This window comes from Narcine bancroftii, chromosome 10 (assembly GCF_036971445.1).
Source record: "Narcine bancroftii isolate sNarBan1 chromosome 10, sNarBan1.hap1, whole genome shotgun sequence".
Classification (NCBI taxonomy): domain Eukaryota; kingdom Metazoa; phylum Chordata; class Chondrichthyes; order Torpediniformes; family Narcinidae; genus Narcine; species Narcine bancroftii.
The window spans coordinates 94,266,641-94,287,823 of record NC_091478.1 but is presented as its reverse complement, the minus strand read 5'-3'; the positions used below and the strand labels follow the sequence as shown (position 1 = coordinate 94,287,823).

Here is a 21,183-nt window from a genome sequence, read left to right as displayed (position 1 = left end):
CTCTCCCAGCCAGCCTTGTCTTTATTTTTAAATTTATGTGTACAGGACAGTGTCCATGCTGCCCAATTTACACCCAATTAACCTACACCTGGTAGTCATGGTGGGGAGCTGGCTGATGGAGGACCTCAGTTTTCTTCAGGCTGACTTCCAGGCCAAACATTTTGGCAGTTTCCGCAAAGCAGGACGTCAAGCGCTGAAGAGCTGGCTCTGAATGGGCAACTAAAGCGGCATCGTCTGCAAAGAGTAGTTCACGGACAAGTTTCTCTTGTGTCTTGGTGTGAGCTTGCAGGCGCCTCAGATTGAAGAGACTGCCATCCGTGCGGTACCGGATGTAAACAGCGAAGACCGCAGAGCCCACCTCACTGACAAAAGGCAAAGGAGGAAAAACCCAACACCCAACCCCAACCAACCAATTTTCCGCTGCAACCGTGTCTGCCTGTCCCGCATCGGACTTGTCAGCCACAAACGAGCCTGCAGCTGACGTGGACTTTTTACCCCCTCCATAAATCTTCGTCCGCGAAGCCAAGCCAAAGAAAGAAGAACCTACACCTGCAGTACGGTTTGAGGAAATCGGAGCCCCCGGAGAAGTACAAACTCCCTACAGACAGTGCGGGTCTCGAACCCTGGTCCAGTTCTGATCGCTGGTGCTGTAAAGGCATTGTGCTAACCATGCTAACTGTGCCGCCCTGAAGCCTTCCTGTTCTTTACTTATTCCTTGAAGAAGGGCACAGGCCCGAAATGTCGGTAACCTCCTATATGGAGGCTGCCAGAGTGGCTGAGTTCCTCCAGCATTTTGGTATTTTTACCACAATCGCAGTCTCTGCAGATCTCTGTGTTTCACTCAGAGGAGGGTTGGCCATGGGACCAGATCACCTGTGCCTCACCTCCACCACATAACCTTGTGATCCCAGGTGGTCAACACCTTTGATCGTCCAAGGGGCGGGGCCAGGATGTTTGACGTATGTTGAACGAAACATGACGTCCGTGCAGAACTGAGTAGTGGTCAGGTGATGCCTCGGTTGCCCTGGTGACGGAGCAGTCTAGGCCTGGCTGCGCTTTCCGAGCCTGTGACATGTCGCTCAGATGTTTTCAGGAGGACGAGGAGCTGCCGCCACCTAGTAACCCCCTTACTCTGGACCCGGCCGAATCGGTGGACGGCTTGGCGGAGGAGAGCTGCCGCGAGCAGCACAGGTTGGCCCAGGTAGGCCCAGGCCGGGCGGCATCATCCACCACAACCCACCCGCTACAGCGCCCCCCCCCGGACAGTACATCCCCCTCTCTCCCCAACCCCTAAACTCTCCCCTATACTGTGCCTTCCTTTACCTGCACAGATCTGCTGAGTTCCTCCAGCAGTTTTTTTAAACTCCAGATTCCAGCATCTATGTCTCCAACACGAAGAAGGATCTTTTCCTTTTTTGGAGACAGGGATCTGTCAAGATCAACTCAACTCTCTCAGCTTTGCCTTGAGATCCCTCTGATACTGTTTTTTGGATGTCTCACTGAACTTCACCACTCCTCCCATGTCTTCAGCTGCCAGGATCTGAAGATCTGGAATTACCTCCTAAAACCTATTCACTTCCTTCTTTCGCGAGGATGCTTTGGAAACTGACTTTTCAAATTCCTGCTCTCATGTTGTTCAGGCTAAAACTTTTACTGAAGTTGCTGTGAGGTGGCTCAGGATCATTTTTGAGTTTAGATCTGTGCAAAGAGGAAGCGATCCTTTCAGTTTCCCTGTCCCAGTCTCAGAATTTGATACAGCCCATCCAATTCTCCCCACAGCCTCCTCTGTTTCAAAGGAACACTGGAGACCACTTGTTCTCTTAACCATAAATAAAGAGGGGGAGTGGGGGGGGGGGCTTAAAGGTTTATAATCTCCCAGGACCAGGTGAGATTTATCCTGTTGCTTGGAGATGCAAGGAGGGAGATTGTTGGGGCTCTGCCTTAGATTTTTAAATCTTCACTGGCCACAAGTGAGGTACAAGATGTTTGGAGGATAGCAAATGTGGTCCCATTTTTCAGGAATGTTAGCCTAACAATTACAAACCCGTGAACCTAATATGAAAGTCAGGGACTGATCAGAGTTAACCAGCATGGCCTTGCCATGGGCAGATCTTGTCTGATCAGTGAATTTGAGCCATGGTTTCCCTTCTGCCATAGTTGGTAGAACCCTCATATGTATAGTTCCATTTCCTGCAAGTTTGCTCTCATTTCCCCTCACCCCCAACACACACTCTCCAGACTGAACAGCAATAGAGTTCCCTTGGTCTACATCTCTCACCCCACCAGCCTCCACATCTAACACATCATCCTCCATCACTTGTGCCAGCTCCAAGGCAATCCCACCACCTATTCCTCTCCTCATTTTCTCCTTTCTGCATGGACCACTCTCTCTGTGACCACACTCTCAGTGTATCCTGCTCATCCAGGAGTACCTAGGTTCCAAAATGCAGGAAGGATTGGATTGGAGAGTGTGCAGAGGAGATTCACTAGGGGGAGAGCATTCCAGTTATAAGGAGACACTGGAGAGGCTGTGTCTTTCTCACTGGAACAGAGGAGGTTAAGGGGATATAAAGTGATGAGGCCTAAAGATAGAGATGACTGCAAAAAATTTTCCCTTGTCAGAAGTGAGTAAAACTACAGGCCCTCCTCCATTGCCTCTGTTTGTGTCCAGATCACTGATCTCTCCCACTTACTTCCTGATCATCACAAATACAAAGGGCCTGTTGCCAAGTCTGTGGGACCTGAACTGCTCAGAACTTTGTGATCATTGCATCTCTCCCTTGTGTCTCAAAGAACCACAGATTCATCATCCTTTAATTCTGCATTAGGAGCAAGTCACTGTGTGGGATTGTTGTATGGAGGGGCTCAGGTTGTGTGTGTGTGGGTGGGGGGGGGGGGTTCTGCACGGGGGTCAGGAACAGATAGCTGATTTAATGCCTTTTCTCTCTCCATCCAGATCCCATTCCAGGTCTTCCGAGGTCACTCTGGTCAGGTCAGCTGCTGCAAGTTTTGTTTCAGTGATACCAGGTTTATCACCTGTTCATTTGATGAAACCGCAATACTCTGGGTAAGAATCTTTCATCAGTTTTAACAAAACACTAAGCTACTGTTGTGCCAGTTATTTGAATGAGGTCGCAGTTCCCAGCACCACAGTGTAGAGTGGGAGGTCTCCCTATGACAGAGAACAGTGATTACTATCTGATCTGCATCACATAGCTTTTTTCCTGGGGTTCTAGTGCCCCACAGTTCAGACAGCTTGAAATTCACTGAACTGCATCAAGCTCTGTACTGTTAATTATGTTTCCCCAATCTTGCCTTTCTTCGTTACATTAAAGATATAGCAAAAAACGGTGAAGGCAGAATGGTGATGTAGTGCACGGTACATGGATTTCAATAGGGAACTTAATAACTTTCCTCATCCAAGACTCATTCACAAAGTAAGGAGGCATAGAATCCAAAGAGTCCTTGCTTTGTGGATATAGAATTGGCTTGCCCAGAGAAGGCAAAGGATGGCTTTTGATAGTTTTTTTTTCTGCATGGAGGTCAGTGACCAGTGGTGTTCTGTAGGGATCTATTCTGAGACCTCTCCTCTTTATGATTTTTTTAATATAAACGACCTGGATCAGGAAGTAGAAGAGTGGGTTAGTAAGTTTATGGATGACACAAAAGTGGGTGGTATTGTCAATGATAACAAAGGGACATTCGTAGGACTCAGAGCTGGGCTGAGAAATGGCAGATAAGAGTTTAACCCAGAAAAGAGCAAGGTGGTTCAATTTGGTATGTCAAATTTGAAAGCAAAATACAATGTTAATGGGAGAACTCTGAGCAGTGTGGGAACTGAGAGATCTTGGGGTCTGTGTCCATTAGGACATTCAATGCTTCTGCACAGGTTGATAATGTGTTAAGAAGGTGTATGGTGCGTTGGCCTTCATCATTGACCATGGGATTAAGTTCAAGAGCTGTGAGTAATGTTATAGCTATATAAGACCTTGGTTAGACTCCACTTTGAATATTGTGTTTAGTTCTGGTCATCTCGTCGCAGAAAAGAAGTGGATGCTTTAGAGAGGGCGCAGAGAGATTTACAAGGATGTTGCCTAGATTGGTGCATTATGAGGACATGTGGAATGAACTTGGTCTTTTCTTCTTGGAGTGTAGGATAAGCATCTGTTTTAGTTACTGAATTAACCTTCCTATAATCTGTACAAAACCTGACAGTTCTATCTGGTTTTGGTACCAGAATACAAGGAGAAGAGCAATCCATGTTTGAAGGTCATTCCTCAACATATATTCCACCTCCTGATCCATGATTTTACTCTTTTGAATGTTTATTCTATATGGGTGCTGTTTTATGAGATTTGCCACTCCTATATCTACATCATGGTAAATCACTGATGTCTTTTTTGGAACATCAGGGAACAAATTTGTGTATTTCAGAAGTAATTATTTGAACTGCATCTGCTCTTGTAACTTAAGATGGCTTAACTTTTCTTCCAAATTTTCCAAAATTGTTGAGTTAGACAGGCACACAGGAACCATCGTTTCTTTAAGGTAAGCAATCTCTTGAGATTCCACCTGCATTGAATTTGCCCATCGTTATTGAATGAAGATCTACCAGGACCAATGCCTGAAGAGGGCGCACAAAATCAGTGAACCAGTGCGGACTCGAAAGGCCAACATGGCCTGTTTCCGCTCCGTAAATAGTTATATGGTTATATGGTTATATGAAGGAGGATGAGGGGTACAAGAGTGGCATTGATTGTTTGGATGTCCAGGACTGAAAATGGCTAACACTAGGGGGCATCATTTTAAGGTGCTTGGGAGTAAGTACAGAGGGCATGTAAAAGATAATTAGATAGGTTCACAGAGAAAAACAGAGCATTTTACAGAAGGAAAGTGCTATGCAGTTGGTCAAGTAAATTATTAGGTGTGCAAAACACTGGGCTAAAGGGCCTGTACTATGCTTATAGATTTCTATGTTCTATCCCCTCACCTCCCTCTGCCTCCCCCTCTCTCTGATCCTGCCTTGGTTTAAGTTATGTATCCCACAATTTGCTTCACCTAAATGGCAAAATGGACAGTGGGAGTCAGCCAGATGTTCCACTGGACAGGGTTTTAAAATTGAGCGAGACTGGTCCTCACACATGCTGAGTTGCAGAGGTGACCAGGAGAAGTAACGCAGGGGTCGCTGGGCAGTAGCTGATGGTGGTCATTCTGGCTGATTTCCTGTGTCTTTCTAATCCAGCAATCACTGGGCAGTGATTAGGAGCTGGAACCTTGGCTGATCCCTTCTCTCTCTAACCCTGAAACCACTGGGCAGAGTGGGAGTAGGAACCCTGATTAATTCCTTGTTTCTGTCTAACCCAAGGTCACTAGGAAGTGAACCCTAGCTGCTTTCCCCCTTTTTCAGTCTAAAACCGCGGTTCTCAACCTTTTTTCCTCCACTCACATACCACCTTCTATAGGTGCTCTGTGGTTAGTAAGGGATTACTTAAGGTGGTAAGTGAGTGGAAAAAAAAGTTTGAGAACCCCCCAGGTCTAAACCATTGGTTTGATGGTGTTCTTTTTAAGTCTTCCATCAGTTTCTAAGGTGTGTATTCCTACAGCTTAGTTTTCTCCATTATATTATTTAGTTTAGTTTGTCTCTGTCTCTGTACTTTCTAACAATATATTACATCCCTCTGCTATGTGTTAAATTCATTGCCTTTTACCTGCCCATTTTATCAGGAAGTCTACTGCAGCCTTGCTGTTGCATTTCTCAGTGTTGTACCTATAGCAGCATTTCTAATGATGTGGTGAGGAGGAAGATACTGGTGTTTAAAAGGAGGATTGCAGTTACAAAATTTCAAAAACTATTTCAGGGCAGCACAGTTAAGATACCTATCAGAATTTTACCAAACGCAAGAAAAACCAGATTGGCTCAAGATAGAATTATATAAATTCGGAGAAAAGGTCCCGGAACATTTACTCTATAAATGGGATGAGAAACTGGTGCAACACAACAATTCACCAGTACTGCATCATAAACTGAAAACATGGAAGAGAATACATCTGGAGTGAAAGATGATAAATTATCAAATTCCAAAAATGGTATTGATGCAAAACCCATTACAGGTACACGATCCTTTATCCAGAACCCTTGGGGTACAGTGTGTTCCGAATTTTGGATTTTTTTGCATTTCGGAAAGCCCACCCAAATTGTGCTGCCATATCCATCCCCACCTCCACCCCCTTCCAGTCGCCCGGCCGTCTCCCCCAAGTGCCAGTCCCTCGGCCGCCCAGCTGCCTCCCCCAAGCATCAGTTGCCTGGCCGCCTCCCCCAAGCGCCAGCCTCCTGGCCGCCTCTCTCCCCACTTACCGGATTTTGGAGCTTTTTAAATTTTAGATGTCCGGATAAAGGATCGTGTACCTGTAATTCCTTTTACAAAAGACAATTTATTTTTTAAGGAATGGGCTAGAAAAGGAATTAAAATAAAAGATTGCTTTTTTGGAAATAATTTAACATTTGAACAATTAAAAGACATGGTACAATATTTTCATACTATCAGTTGGAAACTTATTTATAACTAGTCTGAGATTATCTGAGAGTAGCTGCTATGAATACTTAATTACAGACACCACAATAGTAAAAAAAAATATTACAAGCATTTTTAACAATTTGCAATACAAAGAAAATGATGAAGCAATTTATAAACCCAAACAAGATTGGGAAAAAGATTTAAATATATGAATAAAGAACAAAACATGGGAGGAACTATGCACAGGAACCATGAGTAATACAATAAATACTTGGTTTCGTATGATACAATACAATTAGCTACATAGACTATATGTTACCCCTCAAAAGTTATAAGAGTGGAACCCAACAATATTGGACAGATGCTTCTGTTGTAAACAAGAAATTGAAACAACATTACACGCAATTTGGACAAGTACAAAAGTGAAGACCTTTTGGGAGGATTTAAACTTAATATTAAATAGAATTACAAAAAATAAGATACCAAAAGATCCAGAAATCTTCCTGTTAAACAATATAAAAGACAAAGAATTAGGCCTAAAATTAGACAGTTTAAAAAAAAATACTATAATTGTGCTTGCAGCAGCAAAAAAAGTGCATAATGATAACGTGGAAAACAGAGGCAACCTTAAAAATGCAGTAATGGTCCATAGAAATGAACAAGTGTATTCCATTAGAAAAAATTACCTGCAATCTAAAAGACAAACATACTTTATTTGAACAAATTTGGGAACCATCCATAGAGTATTACAAACTGCCGATTTCAGACCTCTATCTCTTAAAGATACAAGTATGACAATACTTAAATATCGAATTTTGGATGACACAATTTCTTTTTCTTTTTTGTGTTCTTTTATTGTTTATTTTTTTTATTTCTTACTTTACCTTATGGGAGGGTGGGAGGAAGGGGGGGGGGAATGAAAATGTCACTGTGTATATTTTAAGGATGAATATTTGTATTTATTGTTATGGATATGTTTATGGTGAAGTAATAAATTAAAAAATATTTAAAAAATGGTACCTGTACTGATGTTTCTTTTTGGCTTGTGTGAGGTTCTGAGGGTGACTGTGATTTCCTTCTTTTGCCTACTGCTAGGATGTGCCAACTAGAACCCAGCTCGCAGTCTTTGGACTGCATTCTGCTCCCATCACTGAGTGCTGTCTCAGCCCCGACAATGAAAGGTGAACTTCTCTTCTACTCTATCCCCCATTGCTGACCTCGTGCTCTGCCAGCTGGAGACTGAAAAGCTGAAACATTTCATTGATGGAGCGGATGGGGACTGATTGGACTGGATGTATGCTTGTTTATTGCTGAACCCCTTGAGATTTTGGGGAGAGAAAAAACTTGTAGTTACACTGGAGCTTTGTGAATCATTATGTGTGGAGAAGTCATGTCGTATAATCGATAGAGCTTCTGAGGAGGTGATGAAGACAATTGAAGATTGGGCAGTGGATGTTGTACACATGGACTTTAGTAAAGCTTTCAATAAGGTCACTCCTTGTAGACTCACCTAGAAGATTAAGGCATATGGGATCCATGGAAACTTATAGATTGGATTCAAAATTGGCTTAGCCACAGAAGACACAGAGTAGTGATGGAGGGGTGTTCCTCTAACTGGAAATCTGTGACTTGTGGTTTCCACAGGGCTTAGTGCTGGGACCTCGTGGACAAAAATGTATGTGGGCTGATTAGTAATTATGCAGATGACACAAATATTGGAAGAGTTGTGGATAGTGAGGAAGGTTATCAAAGGATTCAGAGAGATGTACATCAGTTAGAACTATGGGCAGAGAAATAGAAGATGGAATTTAATTCAGAGCTGCATTTTGGGAGATCAGGTGTAGGAGCACTGATGAACAGAGGGATCTTGAAGTGCAAGTTCATATCTTCCTGAAAGTGGCAACTCTAGTGGATAGGGTGGTAAAGAAGGCTTGCTTTCATCTGTCAGGATGTTCAGTGTAAAGGTTGGGTTGCCATTGCAACTGTTTAAAATTTTGGAGTACCCCATTACAGGAAGGGTGAAGAAGAGGTTTACCAGAATGTTTCCAGGGTTAGAAAGTATGAGCTATAAATAGAGGGTGGACAAAGTTGGGTTGCTTCCTCTGGGCGACCTGTTAAAGTTTATAAAATTGCAAAAGATGTAGTCAGGGTAAATAAGAGTCTTTTTCATAGAGTGGAAATTACAAGTACTGTAGGGCAGAGATTCAAAATGAGGGGGAAAGATTTTAAAAAAAGAGGTGGGTGCCTGGAATGGGCTGGTAAGGGGAAGGGATGGAAGCAAATCCGATTGTATCATTTAAGAAACATCTGGATAGGGACAAGAACAGGCAGCAAATAGAGGGATACAGACTGTATGCAGGTAGCTGGGATTTGTTTAATTTGGCATCATGGGTTGAAGGGTCTGTTCCTGTCCTATGACCTGTTCTCTAGCTTTCCCTTTCATTCTCCAGTTTTTACCTCCCTCAGATAACTATCCTGTTTTTGTTTAAGGTTTAAAGATTCAAAGTTTCTTTTTATTGTAATATAATACATAAAAAATGTAATGTACATGGTATACTTCAACTTTTGTCTGCCGTAAGGCAAACAGAATCACCATGAGTATTGCCTGGTGCACCTAACAATAGGAGAAAGAGAAGCAAAAGAGAACCCCATCAGAGACACTGAGTGTATGTGGATTTGCCTCCAGAATCCCCATAATTCCCAATTCTTTTTGGAAGGAATGCAAAGCTGCTCATGGAGGAAGCTCACTCAATGATCCCAGGGATGGGGGACTCCATTGATCGGGAGAAGCTTTAGTTGCCCTTATTAGAGCTGAGAACATTAAGGAGAGATTCACTGCAATTTTAAATTGGGAAGTACTTTGCTGAAGTTGGAACTGTTTTCAGTTTTCCAGGAGTTGGTGACCAAGGACAGGGGCTGAAAATGATGGACAAAAAAAGGGAAAAAAGAAATGGTTTGATGCCTCAAGTCATGTGATGTGGGATGGGTGTGGTTGTGCTTTTTGCACAGGGAATAGTGAATGCTACTGGGAGACCTGGCTATTGGAACTCTGGTTCCTCCTTGATAGAGTTGACACAGGATTTGCAGAGTTTTTTTAATATCATTACATTTTTTCTTAGCATAGGAGGAGGATGTCATTCAGCCCATTGAACACATGCTAGCTCCCAGGGCAAACCTGTGTCTTACAATTTTCCCCGGAGCTTGACTCTTAGGCACATTGATGCAAGAAAATAGAAGGGTATGGGTGTGAGGTAGGGAAGGTTTAGGTCAATGGTTTTTACACTGCACCCCTAAACTCACATTCCCCCTTAAGCAATCTCTATGCCAAAGGTGCTCTGTGTTTAGTAAGGGATTGCTTATGGGGGAATGTGAGTGGAAAGAAAAGTTTGAAAACTACTATTTAAATCATACCTAATTGACTCGTTACGTTCACCGTTTCATAATTCTGAAGGAAATGGGTCAGTGACAATTTTTCTCAAGCCAAATATTTCAGTAACAATTGGGTGTAGAGCAATGATTCTTAACCTTCCCTTCCCAATCACATACCACCTTAAGCAATCACGAGTACTTATGGCATAGGGATTGCTTAAGGTGGAGCAAAGTTTTATATTGGAATGTGAGTTTAGAGAGGCAGTTTGAAAATCACTGGTTTAGATTGTTGAGTAGGTTTACATAGGTTGGCACAATATCGTGCCCAAAGGGCCTATACTGTGCTGCATTGTTCTTCCTGGGGGAAACTCGCGCAGTTACAGGAAGAATTTGTATACTCCACAGAGTTGGTGCTGGAGGCCTGCATCAAAACAGGATTGAGGGTGTTGTTTAATTGTTTTCTAGATTAATAAGAAGGCTTACTTATGTATGTTTGAACTGCAGACTTTTCACTTCTTCCTGGGACAAGTCATTAAAGGCCTGGGATATTGAAACCGGCAAAGTTCTGGTAGGTGTTTGTTCAGAACTGTAGAACAATATCTCCACTGCAAGAACAGTAAGACATCCCCCTTTACATGCACACAACTGTTAATCTCTAAGCAATTTCAAATTTAATATAGTGATGCATTTCCTGACCAAAGTTTTATTATTGTGCCAAATGTAAAGTAAAGTACTGCAGATAGAGAAAATCTGAAAAAAAAACCCCAAGAGTCTGGAAATAGTCAGTGGGTCAAGCAGCTCCTGGAGAGAGAGAGAGAGAGATAGAGACAGGCAGGCAACATTTCATCAGATAAGAATAAAAGCAGTACCTAGCATTGACCTCTGCGTGAAATGTGGGCACCTGTGTTCTCAGCCCAGATTGTGGCAAGTCTTTCTCAGAAATGTCTGAGGACCAGGATCTAAACTGAAGACTCAAGATTTCTTTGTTCATGTAATAGTACAGAACAAGTCACATATTACATGAAATTGCTCTCTGCATACAGAGAGTTGCCATTAGTGTTGTCCAGCACCCATTACAGTACGACAGCAAAAGAAGCAAAAGAGTCACTAAATTCAGAGTGTCTGTAGATTCGCCTTCAACATTCTCACGGCCTCTGCAGCAACACAGACTCCTGTTTGATCCATTGGTAACCCAAATCAAAATCTCCGACACAATTAGGAAATTTTCAGCACCCGAGGCCCTTCTTGCCCTCAGCACCTCCCTAAATTCCGACTCCTGGTGTCCATGAGACAGACTCCATCAGTTCCAGTAGGTCACCTACAGCCTGTGTGGGCCCTTCAGCCTCTGATCCCCTTGATCCACTGCCGTGGTCACTGTTCTGTAGGTCATCTCTTCTGCTTCTCCTTCTTGACGGGGTGTTCTACCTGTTTCTGGTGCCCTGTGCCAGTCCACTGCCTGGAGTCTTCAGCTCCTCATGGCCACTGCCGAGCACAGGTGCCGCCATCTTAGGCAGTGACTCTGCGGTTGTAGAATTTGAAAATAAAACACCATTGGCTCCTTTAACAGGCCATTTAATGCCCATATGGAACTGTTGGCGTTAGGGGCCGTAGGCATTAGGTACGGTGGTTGAACCCTTCGGAGCAAAGCTGTGTCAATGCTCTTCGCTCTCCCTGGGTCCACACCAGTGGCACCACTGCCATTACAGCAGCCTCAGCACAGCCGCCATTTTTTGTTGTTGTTTTGTTGAACAGTCTGATATGGTAAGTCTGAGAAAATCGTACCTTACAGAGAGTGTGACAGATTCCTCCATCACAATACCTGGATATATCCAGGACTACCTTCATTAACTGGGAATATAAGAACAAGGATGTTATGGTCCAGGTTTATAAAACATTGAAATGAAAACAAGGTATGCTGGGAAAAAAAACTCAGCTGATCAAGCAAAGTCTGTGGAAAGAGAAACCATTAATTTTTGAAACCTGAGACCCTTCTTCTGAATGGAGTAAGAGAACAACCAACCAAGTTTAGAAGCAGAGAAGGTGGGGAGTTGATTAGATCAGGATCCTTGCTTGTGTAATGTAATTATAAAACTTTGGTCGTGTCCCAGCTGGTGCCTAGTGCCCAGTATTAGTAGGATGGGTGCAGTGGGGTGTTGCCTAGGATGGAGCAGCTCAGATATGAGAGAGATGGGAGAGATTGTGTTTGATTTTCTTGGAGTAGAGGAGGCTGAGAGGAACCTGATTGAGGGTTGATGTTAAGAAATTTTGTGGGGATCTGATGGGGTTGGAAACTGGAATGCAGTGCCTCAAGGGGTTGCAGTGGTAGAGACACAAGGTTAAATATCATAATGAATACTTGAATCCTTAGGGTTAGGATTAGACTATGGGTCAGGAGCTGGAAAGATGAGTAGCATAGAGGTGGTGAAGGGCCTGTTTCTGTTATCCAGGAATCTGACACACCACCAGAGGGGGCAACACAGAGATACAAGGATGAAAGGGAATAATCCTGTGAATCCCTGACATTTCAGAACCCAGAAATATGATGGCATCAGATTACTCTCCGGATCACCATGCCATGTCAATCCTCAGCTGACGAATCAATGTTCCTCCATTTTAAACAACTTGGAAGTAGTTATTAATGCTGCAATGAAGGGAATGGTGGTATTTTGGTGGGGAGAGCAAAAGTAAATGGGGCCAAGAGGGACAGTATCACAACTTTTGTGTGGGGCAAGTCCTCAGGGAGAGATCAACCAGACAGGAGACTGTGAATGAACCAACACCAGCAACAAACCCACTTGGTTTCTTCCTCTCTACATTTATCTGTGATAGTGGTGCTACCCACCAGACCTGAATGTTGCCTCCAGCCTGAGTGCACCTAAATCACATATATCTCCACTGTCATGCTCAGTGGGCTCTGGCACTCTGAGCAGTATGTACCCCTGGGGCCTGCAATCTCCTGCACCCTGCCATTAATCCAATGAAGCAACCCAAGCCTGTAGGAAGTGACACCATAGATACAATGTGGAAACAAGCCCTTTGGCCATCTAGTCTGTGCCAATCTACTATCCTGTCCAATGACCCACACTCGGACCATAGCCTTCCATACCCCTCCCATCCATGTACCTATACAAATTTTTCTTAAATATCTAAATGGAGACTTTTCACCATTTCAGCTGGTAGTTAATTCCACACTCTCAAGACTCTTAGCTAGAAGAGGTTTTCCTACTGATCCTGTTAAACATTTACCCTTTCACTCTTAACTCTAGTTCTTGTTAACCTCAGTGGAAAAAGCCTGCTTGCATTTACTCTATCTGTACCCCTCATAATTTTGTATATCTGTTTAATCTTTCTCTGTAATTCAGTTCTTCAAATCCTGGCAACATCCTGTAAATCTTCTCTGCACTCTTTCAAACTTAGTGATCTATTTCCTGTAGTTAGGTGACCAAAAGTGCACAAAATAACTCCAAATTTTGCCTCACCAACGTCTTACACAATTTCATCATAATATCTCAACTCCTTAACTCAGTACTTTGGTTTATGATGGCCAACATGCCAAAAACTTTCTTTACGACCCTATCTTCCTGTGATGCCACTTTCAGGGAATTATGTAACTGTATGTTACAGATCCTTTTATTCTACTGCACCCCTTGGTCCCCTACCATTTACCATGTATGTCCTCCTTTGGTTTGTCCTCCCTAAGTGCATCACTTTAACATTTGTCCACATTAAATTCCATCTGCCATTTTGTAGCCTATTTTTCTAGCTGATCCAGATCCAGCTGGAAGCTTTGAAATCTTTCCTTGTCCACTACACCTCCAAATTTGTGTCATTTGCAAAATGATTTAGGCAACGTGGATGGGGGAAGCAGAGATAGGGAGGGGAGGTTGTTTGATGCACCACCAGTCTGGCCCTGGTTGAATGAACTGCTTCTGTTCCCTTTCAGTGGGCTGTGGTTCACCGTCGACCCTTAACCTGCTGTGATGTCGCCTTTGATGGAAAACACGTTGTGTGTGGGAGTGACATCGACAATGCAGTCTACGTCAGAGAGTCAAATTCTGGGTCCGCTGTGGTCACTCTGAAAGGCAAGGGAAAGCATGTGTATAGAGCAGGCTAAGGATGAGGGTGGTGGGGTGTGAGAGGGAGAGAGGCTGGGGAGGTAAGGGAGGAAGTGTGAGAGGGAGATGCTTGAGAGGTGGAGGAGGGGGTGAGAGAGAGAGAGGCTGGGGAAGTGGAGGGAAGGGGTGTAAGGGAGAAGCTTGGGAGGTGGAGGGGGTGTGAGGGAAGAGGCTGAAGAGGGGAGATGGATATTGGGAGGTGGAGGGAGGTGGGTGAAAGGAGATATTGTGGAGAGAGGGAGTGGAAGCTGGGAGTATAAGAGGGAGAAGCTGGAGAGGTGGCGGGATAAGTAGGGAGAGGCTGGGGGTGAGGAGGAGCTTGGGGAGCATCCTCACTTCTCCTGACATTATCTTCAGAGATGAGGTGCTCTGTTGGAGGGTCTAGTGAGCTCTTGATTCTCATCAGATTCAGTGTATGGGCCCAAAATTCCCCACCCAGTGTGCTGCTTCCTGCCTGTTCTCATCACCTCTTCTCAGTCATCACACCACCCCATCACCTCAACCTCGTCATGACTCTCTGGTTTGCTTCCCGTTCTCTGGGACCAATCCCATCCACCTGGTCCTCCCTTACTCCACCCCTTTTTGGCTATGCAGTGGTGTCTGGGCAGATTTCTGATGTTTCTTGCTGCAGATCATCATGCCAGCATGGTAACCCGGTGTCGATTTGGCCCTGATGGACAACGCGTGGTCTCCACATCCTGTGACCACACTGCCCGTATCTGGGACATGGTGGCACACAGGACTACCATGACCTTGCAGAGGTAAGATGGCACTGTCAGTAGGTTTTCCAACAGCAGTAGGTGGGTGTGTTTGGGCTGGTGCTGCTTGTGCATGGTTTACAGTCTGCATTCCTGGTGGTGTCTGCCCAGATCCAAGTCCTTAGCACCAGCCTTGACTATGGTATGCCCAAGGAAGGGGTCTCTGAGCATTCGAGTGAGGAAAGATTTGTCTACTCCATTATGTTTAAACAAGGTCGCCCCTCATTCTCCCAAACACTGAGGAATACAGACCCAGCAGTCCAGCCTCTCTCAGGACAACTCTCTCCTCCCAGGAAGGAGCCTGGTAAATCTCCTTTCACTGACTCCTTTTTGTTACCAACTGTGCGTATAGACAGTGAACCAGACGGTGTTTAATTTTAAAACACTAATTTTATTTCTTACTCTTAAACTATAGCCCTTCACACTAAATCTATCCCCAACTATGCGCAGGTATACTAGTGTATGTTTGTGTGTGTGATGTACCCAAACCATTACAGTCCAGGCCAAAATCTAGAAAGTTACTTCAAAGTTAAGTCTTTCAAATTCAGTGTAGGCCTTTGAAATTTGATGTCCAGAATTAATGTTGAATTGATGGGAAGACTGAAGTTGTGGCTGCTACAGATTCATGAACTCTCCTTGCGTTGCCTTTGAAGATGTCCTTCCTTACGAGCTGTGGTCATAACACTGCTGGTCCTTTTGTAGGCAAGACTCGAACTGGGCAGCCTCCACTAAGCTTCCAAGATCCTGGCACCGGTCTCTCCAAGTGATCTTCACTGTTAGTCACACTCAAAATAAAGCACTTTGCCTCCCAAAAGACCCTCATGGCACAGGTCTATCCATCGAAAAGGCCCAGTCTTTCTCAGAGCCTGCTTTGCTCAGAATTCCACAAAATGGCTGGCCACGAGCTGCTTCAAAAAGCTGTTTTCTCTCCAGCCGCCAGAATGGTTCTCCCTTGCAAAATCATAATGTCTTTGCAAATGTATCAAGTCTAGAACAGACTGTGACAAACCTTCCCTCAGTTCTTCTATACATATTCCCTCAGTTCTGCCAATGTATCAAATTGTCATTGGGTTGTGACTTGTGAAAGTGGTTGTGTGAAATGTTAACTGTGACCATTCATTTCCTCTTGTCTGTACTATCCCTTAGTGATAATATCATTTTAGTAAAATGGGAGCCCGTAATATTTATGATAAGAGGACGGAAGCCATGCAGTATCTTCCAGGTGAGACCTCACCAACACCACAAATTTAAAAACTTTCCTATTTTTAAACTCTAGCCCCATTATGTTAAAGGCTAACAATCTATTTGCTTTCTTAACGACTTGCCTGCTCACTTTATGTGATACATAGACTAGAACACCCAGATCCCCTGACCTTCCACTCACTTGCCTTCTCTCTCTCCTTTCACTAAAGGGCATGACTTTGCATCTTCCTGTGAGAAGTGCCTTCGTGTTCACAAAATATGCTCGAGACAAAAGTTGAGAACAAAGAACATTTATTTATATTTACAACATTGCAAGGTTGGGTACTCTCCCCTTACCTCGGGAAAGTACCCCGAGGGCGGGAAGCCTCTTTGTTTTTATACAATTTTCACTTCACCTCCCCTTACATTTGTCTTGCGTTTGACCTTCTTGGATTGGTTTGGCACTTTTCCCTATTCATCTGACTCTTGACTGACTCCAACTTTCTCTTATCCCGTGCTCACACCTCCTTTCCCCACCCCCTATTAAACAAGCTCTTTGTGTGTACATGCTATTTCTATGTCTGCTTAAATTCCTCTGTTATCTTGTTTACTTTGTTCTGCTTTTTCATGCGCCATTTTACACAAAGAACATTTTAGCTTTTTCCTTGCTTTTTTCTTTCTACCTTCTATAACTGTTTCAGAACTCCTACCATTAAAATAATAACTGTTTCTAAACTCCTACATTCCCACATTAAACTGTTTTGTTTATTTGTCATGTTGTACTTGGGACAGGGAGCTCAAGAGAAAGAAACTGGTAGAATAACAGGAAATACAAATTGTTTAATCAATTATTTGCACCAGTCCTTCTTTCTCTTGCTTCTCCCTCTTATACTCCCAGCTCCCACCCCCTCTCTCCACCTTCACAACATCTTCATGCCCAGGTCAGCTATATAAAGCAGAAGACTGAAGTAATCTTACCCAGCTGTTCTCTCTTTCCCATTTCAGAATCATAATGTCCTCATTACAACATATTCTTCCACCCTTGGTATCATCAATAAACTTGGAAACCTTGCATTTGTTTCTCTCCTTCAGGTTGTTACTCACTGGGGAACCCAACTAATTTCAACCCTGCAGTCTGAAAGGAACCCATTCATTCCAACTCATTGTTTTCTGTTTAGCTATTTTTCTATTCATGCTAACACACTTCCTCCAATACCTTGGGCTCGTAATTTACACGCCACCTGTCAAAAACCTTTCTGGAAATCTAAATGCACGGTATCTACTGGTTCCATGTTATCAAATCCCTGTTAACATCCTAAAGAATTCAAGGGTATTTATCAAACAAGGTCTACGTTTTTATAAAAATATTGTCTAGGTTTGATTATATTTAGGTTTCCTAAGTGAGTACTGTATATACTCATGAAAACATTGGATTTTTTGGACGAAAAAGGGGGGGGGGCGACCTTACATGGATCAAACATTTGACCTTGTGAAGTACCTATGTTGTTCAAGTGTTGGGACACCAATGGCTGAGACCAGGTGGTAAGTCTGCAGTTGGGACTTTGGAAGCTCAGATGGGCAGTAGGTTGGGGAAGGATCTGCGGTTGAAAGTTTGGATGGGTGGGCGGCCAGGGTGAGGATCCGCTATCAGGAGTTCAGATGGGCATGTGGCCGGGATGAGGATCCGTGGTTGGGAGCTCAGATGGGCGGGCGGCCGGGGCATCGGGGGCTCAGATGGGCAGGTGGCCAGGGTGTTGGGAGTTTGGATGGGCAGTTGGCTGGGGTGAGGATTTGCAGCTGGGAGCTTGGATGGCTGGGCAGCTAGGGTGTCTGAAGCAGTTGGCCAGTTTGAGGGTCTGTTGCCAGGGCATCCGGAGCTCCAGTAGGCTGGTGGATGGGGTGTCAGGAGTTCTGGTAGGTGGATGGTTGGGGAAAGTTTCTGTTGTCTGGGAATCCGGGGTTTGGATAGGCGGGTGGTTGGAGCAAAATCTAGTGGGATTGGTTTTTACACGGATCAAGCAAAAACACCCAATATATATTTTTTTGACTAAAAAAGGGGGGTTGACTTACGCAGTATTGATAGTTATTTTATCTGAGGAGTCACATGATGGAGTAGTGGCCGGTAGGAGAATACCAGCCCTCTCCAGAAAAGAAGAAATAAAGTGAAGAAAACGCAAAGCTCAAGAAGCACAAAACACAACAAATAAAAGATAAAGGTGTGGAGAAAAGAAAGAAAATGGCACCCAAGAAGGAAAAACCAAAAACAACAGGAAAAAAAGAAGGAAAGACGCCAGAAGAGAAAGGAGAATGTCTTACCTGCATGAAGAGGCAGGGACTCGCCATGGACAGAGGAGCCCACTCCCCGCGGTTAGTGGAGACCCCCACAGGGTCGCGACCCTCCGACCGCGGGACTGCAAAAATGGCTCACTGAGCCAAACAGAGGTGCGCAATGCTCACAACAAGGAAAAGGAAAACACCGACGAGAGGGGTCCCAGCTGTGGAATTAACTTACACAGTGCCACCAGCTGAGAGATGCCTGACAGCAGGGCTCTCAGCTGGAAGAAGAGGAAAGCAACGGGAAAGGGAGTGATAAGAAAGAAAAACAGCAACAGGAAGCCCAACAGATAACTAGCCCAGAAGAAGAGGACCATCAACAAGAAGCCATGAAAAAAAACACCCAACAAACTGAGGCAAACAGCTCAACAAGAAAGTCAGAAGAGACACAGATACAAGGAAGAGAAGTAGAAGACACAAACCCAAGAGCAGACACCAAGCTCTGCATAGAGGAATAGAAGGTAAAATAGATGGACAGTGCATAGATAAAAAAAAAATTTCAAGAACAAATGAAACCATTAAAAGAATGGTTGACATTAGAATTTCGTGAAATGAAAAGAAAAATGAAAAGTACAGAAGAAAAAGTGACTAGAATAGAGCTGGACATAACAGAAATAGGGAAAAGATTAGAAAATGTGGAAGAACGAGAAATGGAAGTGAATGACTTGAGAAGAAAATTGGAAGTAAGTGACAAAAAAGTTAGTCACAGGAGTTGTTAGCTCAGATGGATATAATGGAAAACTATAGTAGGCGAAACAATACCAAGATAGTGGGCCTAAAGGAAGATGAAGGCGGCAAAAATATGAAATAATTTATAAAAGAATGGATCCCAAAAGTCCTGGGAATGCCAGAAATACAGGAAGGAATGGAAATAGAAAGGGCACACAGAACACTAGCCCTGAAACCAGTCACAACAAAAACCAAGATCTGTTTTAGTAGAATTTCTGAGATACACGACAAGAGAAAATATATTGGAGAAGGCGAGGAATAAAATTAGAGAAGACAAAAAACCATTGAAGTACAAGGGCCAAATTTTTTTTTTACCCATACATAAATTTTGAACTCCTAAAGAAGAGGAAGGAGTTAACACAGCAAAATCGATCCTATGGAAAAAAAGGCTATAAATTTATGTTAAGATATCCAGCTGTGCTTAAAATAGTTATCCCGGGGGAGCAAAACAGACTTTTCGGATCCGGAGAAAGCACGAGAATTTGCAGAACGCCTGCAGGACAGAAAGAGAGATGTAACAAGAACGAAGAATGACGACAAACTACATATAAAGATGTAAAAATAATATAAGAACTAAAGAAGGGAATGAAAAGGGAAGTAAGGGAGGGGGGCAAAGAGAAGAAAAGAGGGTGAGCTTTGTTTCAATGTGAAGATAAAAGTCTTTTCTGGAGAGGGCTGGGTGGGAGAGAATAACAGTCACTGCAAAATCAGTTGACACTTGCGAATGGGTTCGCAATCTGAATGGAGAGGGGAGTTGTGGTTGCCCGACAAGGGATGACTCAGAGAGGGGGGTGGACACTTGGGGTTAAGGGAATTTTAGATGTGGGAGTGGTTGAAGTATTTTATGTTTTAGAAGTGTTGTCATATATTGAGTTCAAAAAAGGAAAATGGAGAGATAGTTATTTTATCTTTGATTATTGACTCCATCTTCCCAACAATAGATGCTAAATTGGCCTGCTATCCCAGCCTTCTATTTTCTTTCCTTTCTGAAGAAGGGAGTCATATTGACTGTTTTGTGACTTCTGGTACTTTCCGGAATTTAGTGAAATTCAAGAACTTCCAAACAATGAACCCACTGTCTCTGCAGCCACTTCCTTCAAATCTTTTGCGTGCAGGGCATTGGATCCTGGTGAATTGCCCACCTCTAGCCCTCTGAGATTGGGATTTTTAAAGGTTCTATGTATTGTTTGAAATTAGCTTATTATCTGGGGGATATTTGTAATGTTCTCCATGGTGAAGACTGGTGCAAATAATTGATTAAACAATTTGTATTTCCTGTTCATCTACCAGTTTCTTTATCTTGAGCTCCCATGCCTACCTTAATCTCTTTGTCTTGTTTACACATTCATAGAAACTCTTTATGTTTGTTTGGTGTTTGTTTTGATAGTTTAATCTCAAAATCAATTTTCTCCTTTATTAAGAAGAAACTAACTTCTTGGCCTGTTGCTGTTGGATCCTAAAAATTTAAATCTTCCATCCTACTACTTACTGGCCCTTACCACTGTGTATGCTGTGCTTTTCTATATAACATTATCCTTGACCTCCTTTGTTAACCATAGATTGTGCCTCTCTCTCATGGAATCCGTCTAATTGGGATAAATTCCCCTGAGTGTCAGGGACCAGTTGTTTGAACATCTGTTACTGTTCATCTCTTGGCCTGCCTCAGTTTATTTTCCCAGTCCACCTGAGATCCCACCACCATTATAATTGTCTTTATTTAAGATAAAGACATTGCTTTTGGTCCTCAAGTTATGTCTGGAATTCCATCGTACTATGGCATCTACCTCCCAGGGGATCATTAACCAACCACAAGATCTTATATTAATCCTTCATACTGATGAATCACTCTAAACTATTGGGTTGGTTCCAGAACATAACAATTCTAAGAAGCAATCCCTGATACTCACCACAAAACCTCTTCGACTATATTTTTGCCAGTTTGGTTCATCCAATCAATATGAAAGGCTTGCATCCTGCAGGCTACAACATGCCCAGATTAACAACAAAGTGCTGTTATTTGAGGTTGTGTTAGGCCTCATTGTAACCATGCAGGAGACGACAAAGGTCAGAGTGGGGTGGAGAATTATAATGGCAGGCAATGGGAAGTTCATGAGCATAGGCACTTCACAAATCTGTCACCCCGTGGATGTTTTAGTTCTCCAGTGTAGAGGAAGCCACATT

The 21,183-nt window shown here is 43.4% G+C and overlaps 1 protein-coding gene across 1 annotated transcript in view; it reads left to right on the top strand.

Moving 5' to 3' along the window:
* Positions 1-1,000: 1,000 nt before the first annotated feature.
* LOC138744984 (WD repeat-containing protein 88-like) overlaps positions 1,001-21,183 on the top strand; it is a 41,914-nt gene continuing 21,731 nt past the window's right edge. The window contains exons 1-6 of the mRNA XM_069901953.1: positions 1,001-1,201; positions 2,957-3,067; positions 7,611-7,696; positions 10,389-10,452; positions 13,828-13,966; positions 14,631-14,760. Of these exons, the coding sequence (XP_069758054.1) occupies positions 1,073-1,201; positions 2,957-3,067; positions 7,611-7,696; positions 10,389-10,452; positions 13,828-13,966; positions 14,631-14,760 (659 nt within the window). The 5' untranslated portion in view covers positions 1,001-1,072. The remainder of the gene's footprint in view (positions 1,202-2,956; positions 3,068-7,610; positions 7,697-10,388; positions 10,453-13,827; positions 13,967-14,630; positions 14,761-21,183) is intronic.